This window comes from Paroedura picta, chromosome 10 (genome assembly GCF_049243985.1).
Source record: "Paroedura picta isolate Pp20150507F chromosome 10, Ppicta_v3.0, whole genome shotgun sequence".
NCBI classification, from domain to species: domain Eukaryota; kingdom Metazoa; phylum Chordata; class Lepidosauria; order Squamata; family Gekkonidae; genus Paroedura; species Paroedura picta.
Window position 1 is genome coordinate 28,752,830 of NC_135378.1, and position 12,856 is coordinate 28,765,685.

Genomic DNA, 12,856 nt, shown 5'->3' on the forward strand with positions numbered 1-12,856 from the left:
CTTTGTCCCAATACTCTTCATCTCATTCTGTTACCAGTCCCAGTTTGAAAAAAAGAAAAGCAATCACACTCTTGTGTAAAAAAATAGGACAGGGGGAGCTATTTTTCAACACAATTGGACCACGCGTGTCAGAGGAACTAAATTCTGCTCCGTCTAATACCATACTCCAGCAATGATTTACAGTATCACGGGTGGGCTGTAAGAAAGATTGTGAAAGCTGGTTCATGCGAGGGACTGGAACTTCACTCTTTTAACTTGTTACTCCACTTGTTTAATAATAGGCCCTTCTTCTCTCATCACAGAGGACCCCAAGGCAAGACTGATAGTTCTTGGTTTCACATTTCTTCTACAAATTAGAAGCTTAATTTCCTATAGAATGGGGATGAGGGGAAATTTATCCATAACTTCCTGTGGTCTGACAGGCTTTTAGGTAAAGGGTGGAACCCATTGACAATTTAATCTCAATTCTTTTTTGAGGAGGGGGAGTTACATTTAGAAAATAAGCTTTGCATTTAAATCAGTGGAAATCCCTAGCAAATTGCTTTCTTAATAAGACTAGTTTTAACTCTTATGCTAAAGAAGCTGACGGGTTTTTGGAATAAGGAAGAAACCAAATCAGGCTCCTTTCTACTCTTAGTTTCCAGTTCTATGATATCCTATCTAGACACCATGTACACACACATGCACGCACACACACGCTCAATTTTCATTGTTTAGTGCCTTCCAAATAATGCATTAAGGAATAGGGCTAACTCCTGCCATTTAAAATTATCTTCTTCCTCGTTATTTGCACAGAAAATAAAGCATAGCTTGATCTTCAAGGTGTCTTTGGTTGGAGATCTTGTTTCATTTAGATTTTCTACTTGTTTCTGTGCTGCTGTTCCCCTCATTTAAGAAGCTAAGCATTCTGCTTTTCCATTCAGGAAAGAGCCAAGGCTTTGGCAGAATAATGTTTCAGTAGACCACTAGAGACTTCTGGGAGAACCTAGCTGAAGACGTAAAGCCACAGGCTCTGGTTGTAGCGGTGCTTCACTTCCAAGATCTGATAAAATCAGGTTTGCCCAGGCTCTCAGAGGCACAGAAAATTTTAACTTGCACTGAGATATGTGTATAACTGTTGATATTGTTAAAATATGCAAGTTTGCACAGAATCGAGAATGTTGCTTACTAATTTGTCTCACTGCCTATGTGTGCAGACTCCGCTTAACTGCAACCTTATGTATGGCTAGGAGAACTTACTTATAGGGAAATCTAGAAGTCTACAAAGTACCCAGTTCCTGGGCTAAAGCATTCATGTCAAAGCCAGTTTGTCTGTTTTATGCTGTGCAGAATCAAACGTTTAGGGAAAAGGGCCAAAACTTCATCACATGTAATTTTATTTGTCCTCTGGCTGTTAGAATCAAACCACTGGTTGCTATCACAGCTGTCTTTCACACTGCACAACTGTTGTCACAGAACTGCCTGCCAACACACCTTCAAGGTCTCAACAGGCAAGATATCCTTTACAACTAAAACCACTGGAGAGTTGGGAATTATCTCCGCTCATCAATGTGACACAGATATAAATATCAGTTTGATGTTTTAATAACAAAATAAAATGTTGGGAAAGTCATTTCCCCCCCAGAAACAAACAGAAGGTGGACTTTTCAGACAAGAGCAATTAAAGGAGCCAGACTAAGCAGTATGTAGTAGAACTAAATCAAATTGTATTCAGTGGGACTTATTCCCAGGGAAATGATTTCAGGGATGCAGCCTAAAGCTTCTAAAGTGTATTAACTTCCCATTCTACCACATTCTACGGCTACCATAGATATCAAGCAAGTTGCTGTTCCACCATGTATTTAAAAGCAAGTCTTTTACACAGTCAATCCAGGTACAACCAGGAGTTACTATAAGGCAAGGGCCTCAGAGTATGTTTGAAAGATCCCTACGGTTACTTGCAAATTCAGCGGTGAGGTTATGGATTTAAAAAATCCAGACTTCCAAATTGTGCAACATTACTGATTTTTTCCAGCAACAAGCATGTCCTAGCATGTACCTTAGCTCATGTAGAGCAACTATCAAATCCAATAAACTGATTTTTTTTTTCATTTAGATTAGGTCAAGATCACACACGATTTTTAAATATAGAAGTTTTTTGTATTTGATAACTACAGAACATGTAGTCATGTTGGGGTTGTTTGAATATATCACTTTCTGCAGGGCATGGGAAGGCAGGGGCGTACCTAATCTATTTTGCCCCCAGGGGAAGCACATAAGTGGGCCTTGGTGTTACGTAGGCAGGGTCTCCATAGAGAAACACCCAACAGATAACTGCACCCTGGCCCCCGACAGACCACTGCCCACACCGAGGATGGTGACCATGGGGCTAGCCACCTCAGGCTGCAAGTCCCTCAGCTGGCCCATGCCAATGGGAAGGTCTCAGGAGGTTGCATCAGGCAATTATCGGACACTGCACTGTCACAAGTGGCTAGTGTGCCCAGCCTTGGGTCTGCAGCATCCAGGGGCCAGACTGCCTGTGGCAGACACATGCATTTGTCTCCTGCTGCCCATGGGGGCTTGATGGGGCCCAGTGCCCTCCCATCAAGTACAGTATGAGCCATTGTGGGAAGGGAAATGTGCAGCTCAAATGGTTTCCTGACAAGGACACCATTCAGGGCTGCCAAGTGTGTTCTGGAGGAGCAAAATTCTGGGAGGGGTGGGTCAGCTGGAAGTCCTTTGAAGCCAGCCTCATGCTGTAACCAGTCAAAGGACATTCGATTTATTTCTAATGCAATTCTGGTTGCAGACACTAGAGGCACAGTAAAGCCTGAGCACAGTAAAAGGCACTCTACTGTAGGCTAAATTCCCCCTTCTCCAAGACTGAAGCCGACTTGTCTAACAGATCATGCTAAACCCACCAACCAAATCAGCAACAGAGCAAGATAAGCTACCCCAGCCGATGGCTCCTTGGTGGTAGTGGTTAAGAGTGGCAGCCTCTAATCTGGAGAACAAGGTTTGATTCTCCAGCTCCTCCACTTGCAGCCAGCTTGGCCCAGTCACAGTTCTCTCAGGGCTCTGTCAGCCCCACCTGCCTCACAGGGTGTCTGTTGTGGGGAAAGCAAGGATAGGCGACTGTAAGTCCCTTTGAGACATATGAGGTCTGCTGAGTGAACTTGGCCCAGTCACAGTTCTATCAGAGTTCTCTCAGTCCCACCTGCCTCACAGGGTGTCTGACATGGGGAGAGGAAGGGTAGGTGATTGCAAGCTGCTCTGAGGCTCCTTCCACTAGCAAACAGCAGGGTACAAAAGAAAAGCATCTCAGGATGTTCCAGCTCCCTTTATTTTTGTCACTGTAGTTTCCACCATCATAGTGGAGTTAGTGGCCAGTTCTCGAACATGTAGCATTATTTTCTGAGTTACTCCTACCCCAGGAGCCCTGTGCTTCAGTCACAAATAGCATGGTGTGATGGCAGTTTGCCTCATCTGGGCTAGGGTTTCCTCATGCCTTTCAGTTTTGACCCTGGAACCTCCCCACAACATCCCTGAAACTGGTGGCCAATGCTAAATCTCCTAGCTTTATTCTCAGATGAGTTACGCCTGCGAGAGCACTGGATTAGGATATCCAGGTTCAAATCCCCACTCGGCCATGGAAGCTTGCAGGGTGACCTTGGACTAGTCACACACTCTCAGTCTAGCCTACCTCACAGGGTTGCTGGGAAGATAAAACAAAGAGAATGATGTAAGGCACTTTGGCTTCTATTTTCTGCACAGAAAACTGGACCTCCTCATCGCAGTTGGGCCCCTGCATCAATAGCTATAGAAGACCTTGCTCTGTCATTACCTTCCTTCCCCCCTACATCCCTGCTTTCTATGAGAACAGAACAATTTACAGACTCTTTCATGCTATTGTATTGATTTAATTCATCTGTGGCCCACCTTTCTTCACAATGGGAACCCAAAGGGCTTACCTTAGAAGGTCACCAAGCCTGTGCTGAAGGTAACTTTCCAGAAGGGTGACCCTGCCGGTACAAACATGATGCTTTCCTGGGTTCTTGAGAGCCAGCAGGGTGCAGTGGTTAAAGAGCGGTGGACTCTAATCCGGAGAACTGGGTTTGATTCCCCACTCCTCCTCCTGCAGCCAGCTAGGTGACCTTGGGCCAGTCACGGTTCTCTTAGAGAAGTGACCCTAATGCCGTGACCCTTTAATACAGTTCCTCATGTTGTGCTGACCCCAACCATAAAATTGTGCAAGTGTTCTTTCACAGAAATTCAACCGAAACTGACCAATGGTGTGAAGATCCATTGTTCATGAGTGTATATAAATTGTTTTTTTCCGGGGTTTCTCAGTTCAGCTCTCTCTCTTGTCCCACCATGCCGATCTCGCTCTTTTCCACTGCTCCAGACAGATGAACGCTCCTCAATCTACCCCACAAGGCTGTTGTGTAGATCAGTGGTCCCCAATCCCCGATCCAGAGACCAGTACCGGACCGCAGCTCCTCCTCGTCCTCCTCCCTGGCTGCTGCCTCAGGGGCTGCCCTGCTACTCTGCTGCCGGAGTCTCAATGCGGCTTACAATCACCTTCCCTTCCTCTCCTTACAGCAAACACCCTGTGAAGTAGGTGGGGCTGAGAGAGCCCATGGTCACCCAAGAGAGCAGAAAGCCACTACAACTCCTTTCAGCTTGGTTAACTGTTACAACCAGGTACCTAAGCATCCCTGAGAGATGCTCCCTGACCATTGCTTGAACACTAAACAAACACTATGCTTAGAGGTTAGAATTCTCGGAGGCGGGGCCTCCTGGGTAGCTCAGAACAGCTCGTTACCATTCGCCATTATTCTGGGAATGCACACCCCAAAGCCCCCCCAAGATAGAAGCTTTCAGAGAGGTGCAGGTGTTTCTATGGAACGTTCAGTTACAGAAGCCTGCCTGGAACAAAAAAGATCCATCAGATTATTCTCCTCCTCCCCCCATTTAATTGTTTTGTAATTTAAAGATAATTACATCTTGGATGCAAAAAAAGGGAAACACTTCTGCAATTACAAACAATTCCTCTAGCCAGCATATGTCAGTTTAATTCCTCACTAAATACTTCACTAATGGCTCCCCTCCCTCTCTGCAAGTGTTCAAGTAGACTTCCCTCGCCAGTTCTTGAAATTTCCAACAAAGTCTTTCAGCTAGCTAAATGAGCACGCGGATTCCCCCTCCTCCCACTCAACCCACCTGATATATTTTTTAATATACCTTTATAGTGCAACGTGTTCATTAAGACCTGTTCACAAGCTGCACATTGCGCCGTCGGTATTGTTTCCAGCGATGCCTTGAAAAAAGAAATGCGCTACAGTAATCTGTCTAAGCTCTCCCAACCCCAGCACACACACACACACACACATTGTGGAGCAGATCCACACGATAGCACACACCTAAGAATGGGATAATCAGCAGCATTGCTAAGCTGGGCTCCCCTCGCAGCTTTCTAAAGCCGAGAGATATTCTTAAGATCTGCACGCTTCACACAGGTGGATAAATGAGAGCCCGGCATGGAGAACTTCAAACACATTTAGCATATTTAAGTGGATTGTTGTTACCACCCTGGATACACACATCTGCTGCACCCCCCACCCACCCCTCCTCAGAATGATAATTTGCAACTCTTCAATTAAAAGAGAAGTTTCCACTGTTTGGCTTGCACATCAGTTTAATGTCTTTACTGGGGGGCGGGGAACAAGTTGGGGGAGCAGCATGCATTACCTAGAAATAACAGAAAGGTACAAGAAGTATAATTAATTTAATACCCTTCTTGTTGAAAACCTTATAAGCAGCGCATGAATACTAAATAAGGAAAGACCGGCTTCCCCTAAGGTCAGCTTGTATTTGGCATTGCTTAACGAGTTCAGTAAGTTTTCCAAATATTTGTAGGGATTCCCCACTGGTGTACAAGGGGTACAGATTCCCCCCCCCTATGGTGCCTGCTCAAATAGCTGTCTTAAGCCAAAGGCCCAGTTTTAAAAAATGGGGAAGGAGGGTCGTAAGCATCCCACTGAGGTAGCTGTCCAGTTTCACTACAAGTACGGAGGTCCCTTTATTTTGGGAGAGATGGCAGACAGGGAATCATGTGTCCAGTCTCTTTCAAAATCTAAGAGTGATTTAGCCAGAGGTTCTGCAGGTGAGTACTCTTTTGGGGGCAACACATAGCTTGCTTTCAGAGCTGCTGGAAGGCCATCTGTACAGACACACCCAAAACTAGTTGCTTCTCAACCAGGAGAGAGCCAGTTTGGTGTAGTGGTTAGGAGTGCGGACTTCTAATCTGGCATGCCAGGTTCGATTCTGCACTCCCCCACATGCAGCCAGCTGGGTGACCTTGGGCTCGCCACGGCACTGATAAAACTGTTCTCACCGGGCAGTGATATCAGGGCCCTCTCAGCCTCACCTACCCCACAGGGTGTCTGTTGTGGGGAGAGGAATGGGAAGGCGACTGTAAGCCGCTTTGAGCCTCCTTCGGGTAGGGAAAAGCGGCATATAAGAACCAACTCTTCTTCTTCTTCTTCTCTACCATTCTGGAACTTAAAGGGCAGACTTCCAAATCACTCATATTACCAACAAAACCCCCACAAGACGTTCTAATAGGACACCATCCTTCATGGCAGATATGTTATTTTACACAGAAAGACACCAGGAAGAACATTTTGGGTTGGGAGGGACTCAGTTTGTTGAAGAACCTTCTGTTGCTTTCACTGGACTTAAGAAGAGTTGGGTTTTACACTCTGCTTTTCACTACCAGGAGGAGACTCAAAGTGGCTCACAGTAACCTTTTGTCTTCTTTCTTTGCAGAGCTGGAAGAAACCAGAGGGCTGTCTAGTCCAACCCGCCCCCCACCCCCCCACCCCTAGGGGACTTAAAACACACACTCCTGGCAGGTGCTCATTCAATCTTCTCCCAAAAACTTCCAAGGAAAAATTTCCCTTCCTCTCCCCACAACGGACTCCCTAAGAGGTAGGTGGGGCTGAGAGACCTCTGAAGGGGGGTGGGGGAGGGGAGAAGTGGGGAACCCAAACCCGGTTCTCCAGATTAGAGTCCACCGCTCCGTAGCCCCGACCCCAAGCCGGCTCAGCCTTGTTCTTCGCTCTGCTTAAAGAGCAGCGTAAGCAGACTGCAAAGCGCGAGTAACTCCCAGGAGACACAGCGGCTCCGATAAGAGGCCACCCCGAGCTCCCGCTCTCAAGGCTGCATCCTGGGGGCTCTGCAAGCCCACGAGCGTGCCCGGGAGGTGCAGCGGAGCCCGACCCCACGCGCAGCCTCCGCAGCCAGGGCTTTCCCTCCGAGGAGCCCCGCACAGGATCGGGCCGCTGAGCAACAGATGGCTGCTGCAACCAGTGCTGCTGCTGCTGCTGCAGTTTCCGAGCGCCAGAAAGAGAGCAGGAAAACTTTGCGTCCTTCGCCCGGGTGGGAGGAACCGCTCGACGCGGGGTCAGGCGGCACCCGTCTCTTGAAAGAGCCCCATCTGCTAACTCCGAAGTAACTGACTCGTAGGAAAGGACTCGGGGGGCGGAGGGAGTTCCCTTCGCCAACGCCGCTCAGCAGCTTGGAGGGTCTTCCCCGCTTCTCCTCTCCAGCTGCGAAACCTTGCGAGCTACCTTCGAGCTCGGCTGTCCCGCTTTCGCACGGGGAACTCCAGCTGCCAACGCGCTCTGAAAGCGCCGGAGCCAACGTGTGCGGAAAGAGCCCGGGGACGCTCTCCGGGTTTACTCCAGGCGGGGAGACGGGCCGAAAAGTTAGCGCGGGCGACCCCCGGGGCTGCTGGGCAACTTGCAACCACTCCCCTGCCGCCTCCGGAGGGGAGGAAGGGAGCCGCCCCCGCGGGAAAGAGGGCGAGAGGAGCACATGCCTCGGCTGCCCCTGACCCTTTGCTCCCCGCCTCACCCCCTGCTCCCCTCCCCTCCACTCACCTGCTCCCCAGGCGCACCGTCAAGAGCAGCAGCAGGAGCTTCACCCGGCTGCGCGGGCTCCAGAGTGGCAGCGGGAAACAGGGGCGCCGCCGCCGCCACGACTCCATGCCAGGGGCCGGTGGGGGGGCGCCGCCTGTCCTGTCCTGTCCTCTCCAGCCCCTCGTCCCCCTCCCCACCTGGCCGCCAGCTGCTGGGAGAGAGGCGGCGGCGGCGGCGACAGCACTTGAGAAGCCCCCTCAGCAAACAGGTAGCAGCGCCCGCTGCACGGAGCCCTCAAAGCAGCCCTGACCAATCGGCGGCGGGGGTTGCTCCATAAATTAGCCAGCCGACCAATCGATTCCGGCGAGGAACCGGCTCTTTCTTAGGAGGAACGGGCGGGCGGTGGACTTGGCGCTGGTGCTTCTTTGCAGCGGTGCAGAAAGGAGCTCTGTTTGAGGACGGGGCTTTGCCTAGGGGAGCGGGCAGCCGGCTAGCTGCAGGCTCTGCTGAGGGGTGGGGAGGGTCTCCTTTCAGAGGAACTGGCTCTGACATGAGCAAGGAATGTTTTGCCGCAGGAAAGTTGGAGGGTAAACTGCTGGATTAACCCCTAGGACATTCCTAATTTGCCCATAATCTTGGGCAGAAAGTATGGTTAGGATTACACCCTGTGTAACTGATGAGTAGCAAGGGCACAGGTTTTTTAAAAAGTGGGCTGGAGATGAACTGGGCATCCTTAAATTTTGTTTCAGTTACACCTCTGGAGCCTGCCTGAAATCTACATCCCATTGTCATTTTCCAACTGTCACATGCTTGTACCCAATAACTACCTCCTGAATTCACAACCACTAGTTGCAGATTAAAATAACTTAAAAAAAATTCCTTTACCTGGCCTATTGTGAAACCAGGGAAAGCCATTCCCTAACTAGTTTAAAACTAGATTCAAGTGGGTAACTGTATTGGTCTGAAGAAGCAGAACAAAATCTGAGTCCTGTCGCACCTTTAAGACCAACAAAGATTTATTCAAGGTGTGAGCTTTCGAGTGCAAGCATTCTTCCTCAGACTATGAACTGCACTTGAAAGCTCACACCTTGAATAAATCTTTGTTGGTCTTAAAGATGCCACTGGACTCTGATTTAGGTTAAAACTATGTGGACAGCATGACAGAGAATTGTTACTACTTCAAAGATTAAGAACTATTTAAACTAGTGTGGGGTGGTGGTTATGAGCAGCAGGCTCTAACATAGAGAACCAGATTTGATTCCCCGCTCCTCTGTAGGAAGCCTGCTTGGGTGACCCAGGGCCAGTGGCAGTTCTCTCAACCCCACCTATCTCAGAAGTTCCCTGTTGTGGGGAGAGGAAGGAAAGGCGACTGGAAGCTGCTTTGAGACTCTTAAAGACAGAGAACAGCAGGGTATACATAAACAGCTCCTGCTTCTTCATGGAAGAGGAATCTAGACACAGGCATTGATTTTTATAGATTTATTTGATCCACAGAGTTGATCCACAGTGGCCAGCATGGTCAAAAGTTACCTCAGGGACTGAGTGGTTAATGCAGCCCAGGAGCAATCCAAGACCTGCCCAATAAGAATGGCTTGGGGGGATCTGTGCCCCATTTGCCTCCTCCCACCCTGCCTGGAGGGTCTATGCTTGTTGTCTTCATCATTGCAAGCCAAGTCCAAGCTGAGAGTCTCTTCCCCCCCCTCCCATGCCAGCACCACTGTGGCTCAATTTGACATCTCCTAACTACTAGTGGCCCTCCAGGGCAGTGACCAAATGGGAGCTTCTAGTAAGGTTACCTAATGTAGGTTAACCAATCTCAAGGAGATAGCCCATATGTGAAGGCACCCAAATACATCCTAAATATACTGAAAATGCGGCTGGCTTTCCGATCTGAGCCCACTGAATAACCTGCACATAAGGAAGAGGAACCTCCTCCCACCGGTACTGTGCTGAAGGAACTGGTGGTGTAAGACCTACAAGCCATTTAAAGGGATACTTCTACACTCAGTTTACTCGATGGCTGTAAGGGACGTTTGACTCAGTGGCGATGCACCTCTACAAGTTTGGAAGGAATACACATAAACTGTATATAGTAAAACCAGAAATAAGGTTTATTGAGGGGGATAGTACAAATATCTAACAGAAGGGTTAGCAAATCTTGAGTGCACAAAATATCAAACATCCAGGGACAACGCCCAGTGCTTGAAGCCTTTTTAGCCACTCACTCCAAGCATGGTTTAAACCACACCAGGGGAGGGATGAAAATGGAACTTAAAAAAAAAAAAAACCTCAAAAGCAAGCAGAGACGCATAATATGCCAACAGCAATAGGAAGCTGGTGTAGCAGCCAACAAAGGTGAAGCCAGCAGCAGCAGCAGCAGCAGCAGAAGAAGAAGAAACACTTGGAAGGCAGAGTCTGATCCCAAGGACAGTTCAGAACATCAAAATTATCTATCTATCTTTCTGAATGCTGCGAATACCATGGACAGCCAAAGTTACCAACAAGACAGTTTTAGAGAGGAGCAAACCAACTACGTCATTAGAAGGCAAGATATTATGACTAAGGCTCACTTACTTTGGACACATCATGTGATCAAACTCGCTAGAAAAATCATTAATGGTCAGCGGCAAAAGGAGACGTGGTTGCCAAAGGATCCGCTGGCTCAACATGATCAAAGCCGACACAGGGATGACCATGAACCAACTAAAAGAAGCAGTAAGAGACAGAGGCACATGGCGGAGACCTTTCTATAGAATCACCGAAGGTCAGACGCAACTGAACAGATGACATCATCATCATCCATCCATCAATCCATCCATCCACCCATTAATTTGATTTATAGACCGCCATTCTCGGCCCAGCCCGCTCATGACAGTTTACTTAAAAATATAAAATCTACATAAAACCCAATAAAATTGACGGTGGCAACAATCAGCAACCCAGTCTCCCCTGCAGACCCTCGCCGCTTCTGCTAGCAGTCATTGGAATCTGATAGATGACCCCAGGCGATGTTAGCCCGAGGGGAAGTACAGATTCTATGCTTTAAAAAAAAGAAGGGGGTTGAGAGGTGCGTGTTTAGGGCATACTCTACAGCAGGCTTTCTCAGCCAGGGTTTCATGAAACCCTGCGGTTTCATGACTGCCCTGAACGGGTTTCCCAAATGGGTGACAGTTAAATAATTATTTTAGCTATAAAAAAAAATGTCCGTGGCATGACCATTTGTGGTAATGTTGACTCACCCACCCTTCCTAAAATGGCCAATGATGGGCTGGAAGGGATGGGGAGGGGAGCAGCCCCAGATGGGTGTGTCCACAGCTATGCTCCCCAACCATGTTCTGCACGATCGTGCCCCTTCTGGGGTTTCTCAAAGCTTGAATAATGCTTTAGGGGATTCTCAATGGTAAAAAAGCCGAGGAAGGCTGATATACAGCCTGTGAAAGGTGGTTCTGGCAGGTAACTCCAAATAGTGTAACTTAGATGAATCTGTGGCAAGATAACCTTTCTTTGAGAAATGCCAACAAGGCACACTGATCAATTGCTGAAAGGCCATGATTAATTATCTGATGGCCGGAGAGTGGGCAAGGAATGGACTCCCTATGTTACTCAAACTAGGGTCTATCCTTAATAATCTTTAAAGTATGATCAACTCCTACTTTGCAAGAAATCCAGTTATGTTAATATGTGATCCAGTCTTTGGACTTTCCATCTTTTTTAACCCTTTACCTTGTTTCCATGAAGCAAGCGTAGATTCTCCCAATGCACCCACAGGGCTGTGGAGTTAGTTGATTCTTATGACTGGTATGAGTTTCATTTCACCTGTTTTTCCTGGGTAAAAGATCTTTTCCTACAGTGGCTGGATGCAGGGGGAGATTCAAACCATTCCTAGGAGACATTGGCTAGTTACTGTTCACCTTGTTGAGATGCTGAATTTCGGCCTGTGTGTATAGAGGCACCGCAATGGCTGTCCAGCAGTGAGGTTGTGCTTAGAAAGGGGTGTGTGTTTGAAATTGATTGTATATCATTATTTCTGGTCTTGGATTCTCCTGGCAACAAATCTACCCAGAGATTTTGAGCCCCGTGGCTTCATGCATAAACAACTCAATTTCTCACCTACCTTTGTGTTTCATAAGACTCAGCAGATAAATTAAGTTTCTGTGGTTTTCATGCAACCAATCTGTGCTCTGTGTGTTGGGGGAAGTATGAAAGTGCAGTATGTCACAAGAAGGTTGCTCCTTGCTAATACTTTCCATACATGGGCAGGTATGGGGATCGCCATGAGTGATCTTGTCATTGTTCGGTGCTGATGAAATAATTACAGACCCTGTGGATATGGGTATGACAGTTTTCTTTCCTGCTGTTTTAATTATTCATCTGGCTTTGCTGCCAGGGGAGCATAGGACCCCGTGAGAGCACACCATTATAATTTCAGATTTATGTATGTATGTGATGTCCAGTTGCAACTGACTTATGGCAACTCCAAAAAGGGGCTTTCAAAACAAATAAGAAGAGATGGTCTGCCATTGCCTTTCTCTGAGGTGTTGTCCTTGGTGGTCTCCCATCCAAGTACCAGCAGCCTTTTTCAACCTTTGACCATGGAGGAGCACCTGGAATAATGTTGCAGGGTTCGGAGTGATGTCAGCTGGTCATATCTCCCCGTCACCCCCACAGAAAGTGATATATCACTGGAAGTGACATTATCACTTGTGTTAAAAAGCAGGTTTGAGGAGGACTGGGGGGGGGTGTGAGAGGAGGTTGTTGAAGCAGGGAGTAGGCATGCAGGCTCCGTCCCCTCCCAAGTGCAGAAACCAGGAGAGAACTCACTCATACTCAGGAGGAGGGGAGGTTAATGGAAGTGGCCATTTCCCTAGCTTGTTGCTGTGTGCATTAAGGAGGGGGAAAGCTGTGGACCCTCTCTTGGGCACCTGGGGATCCATGGATACCTGGCTGAGAAT

At 48.0% G+C, this 12,856-nt stretch overlaps 1 protein-coding gene across 3 annotated transcripts in view; it reads right to left on the reverse strand.

The window, feature by feature from the left end:
* Positions 1-8,228, reverse strand: part of GABRG1 (gamma-aminobutyric acid type A receptor subunit gamma1) — an 86,264-nt gene extending 78,036 nt beyond the window's left edge. For 2 of the 3 annotated variants that reach the window (XM_077301880.1, XM_077301881.1), the window contains exon 1: positions 7,926-8,228. In XM_077301880.1, coding sequence (XP_077157995.1) covers positions 7,926-8,032 — 107 coding nt within the window. In that variant the 5' untranslated portion in view covers positions 8,033-8,228. The remainder of the gene's footprint in view (positions 1-7,925) is intronic. The other variant, XM_077301879.1, reaches the window with a different exon arrangement.
* Positions 8,229-12,856: the final 4,628 nt, after the last annotated feature.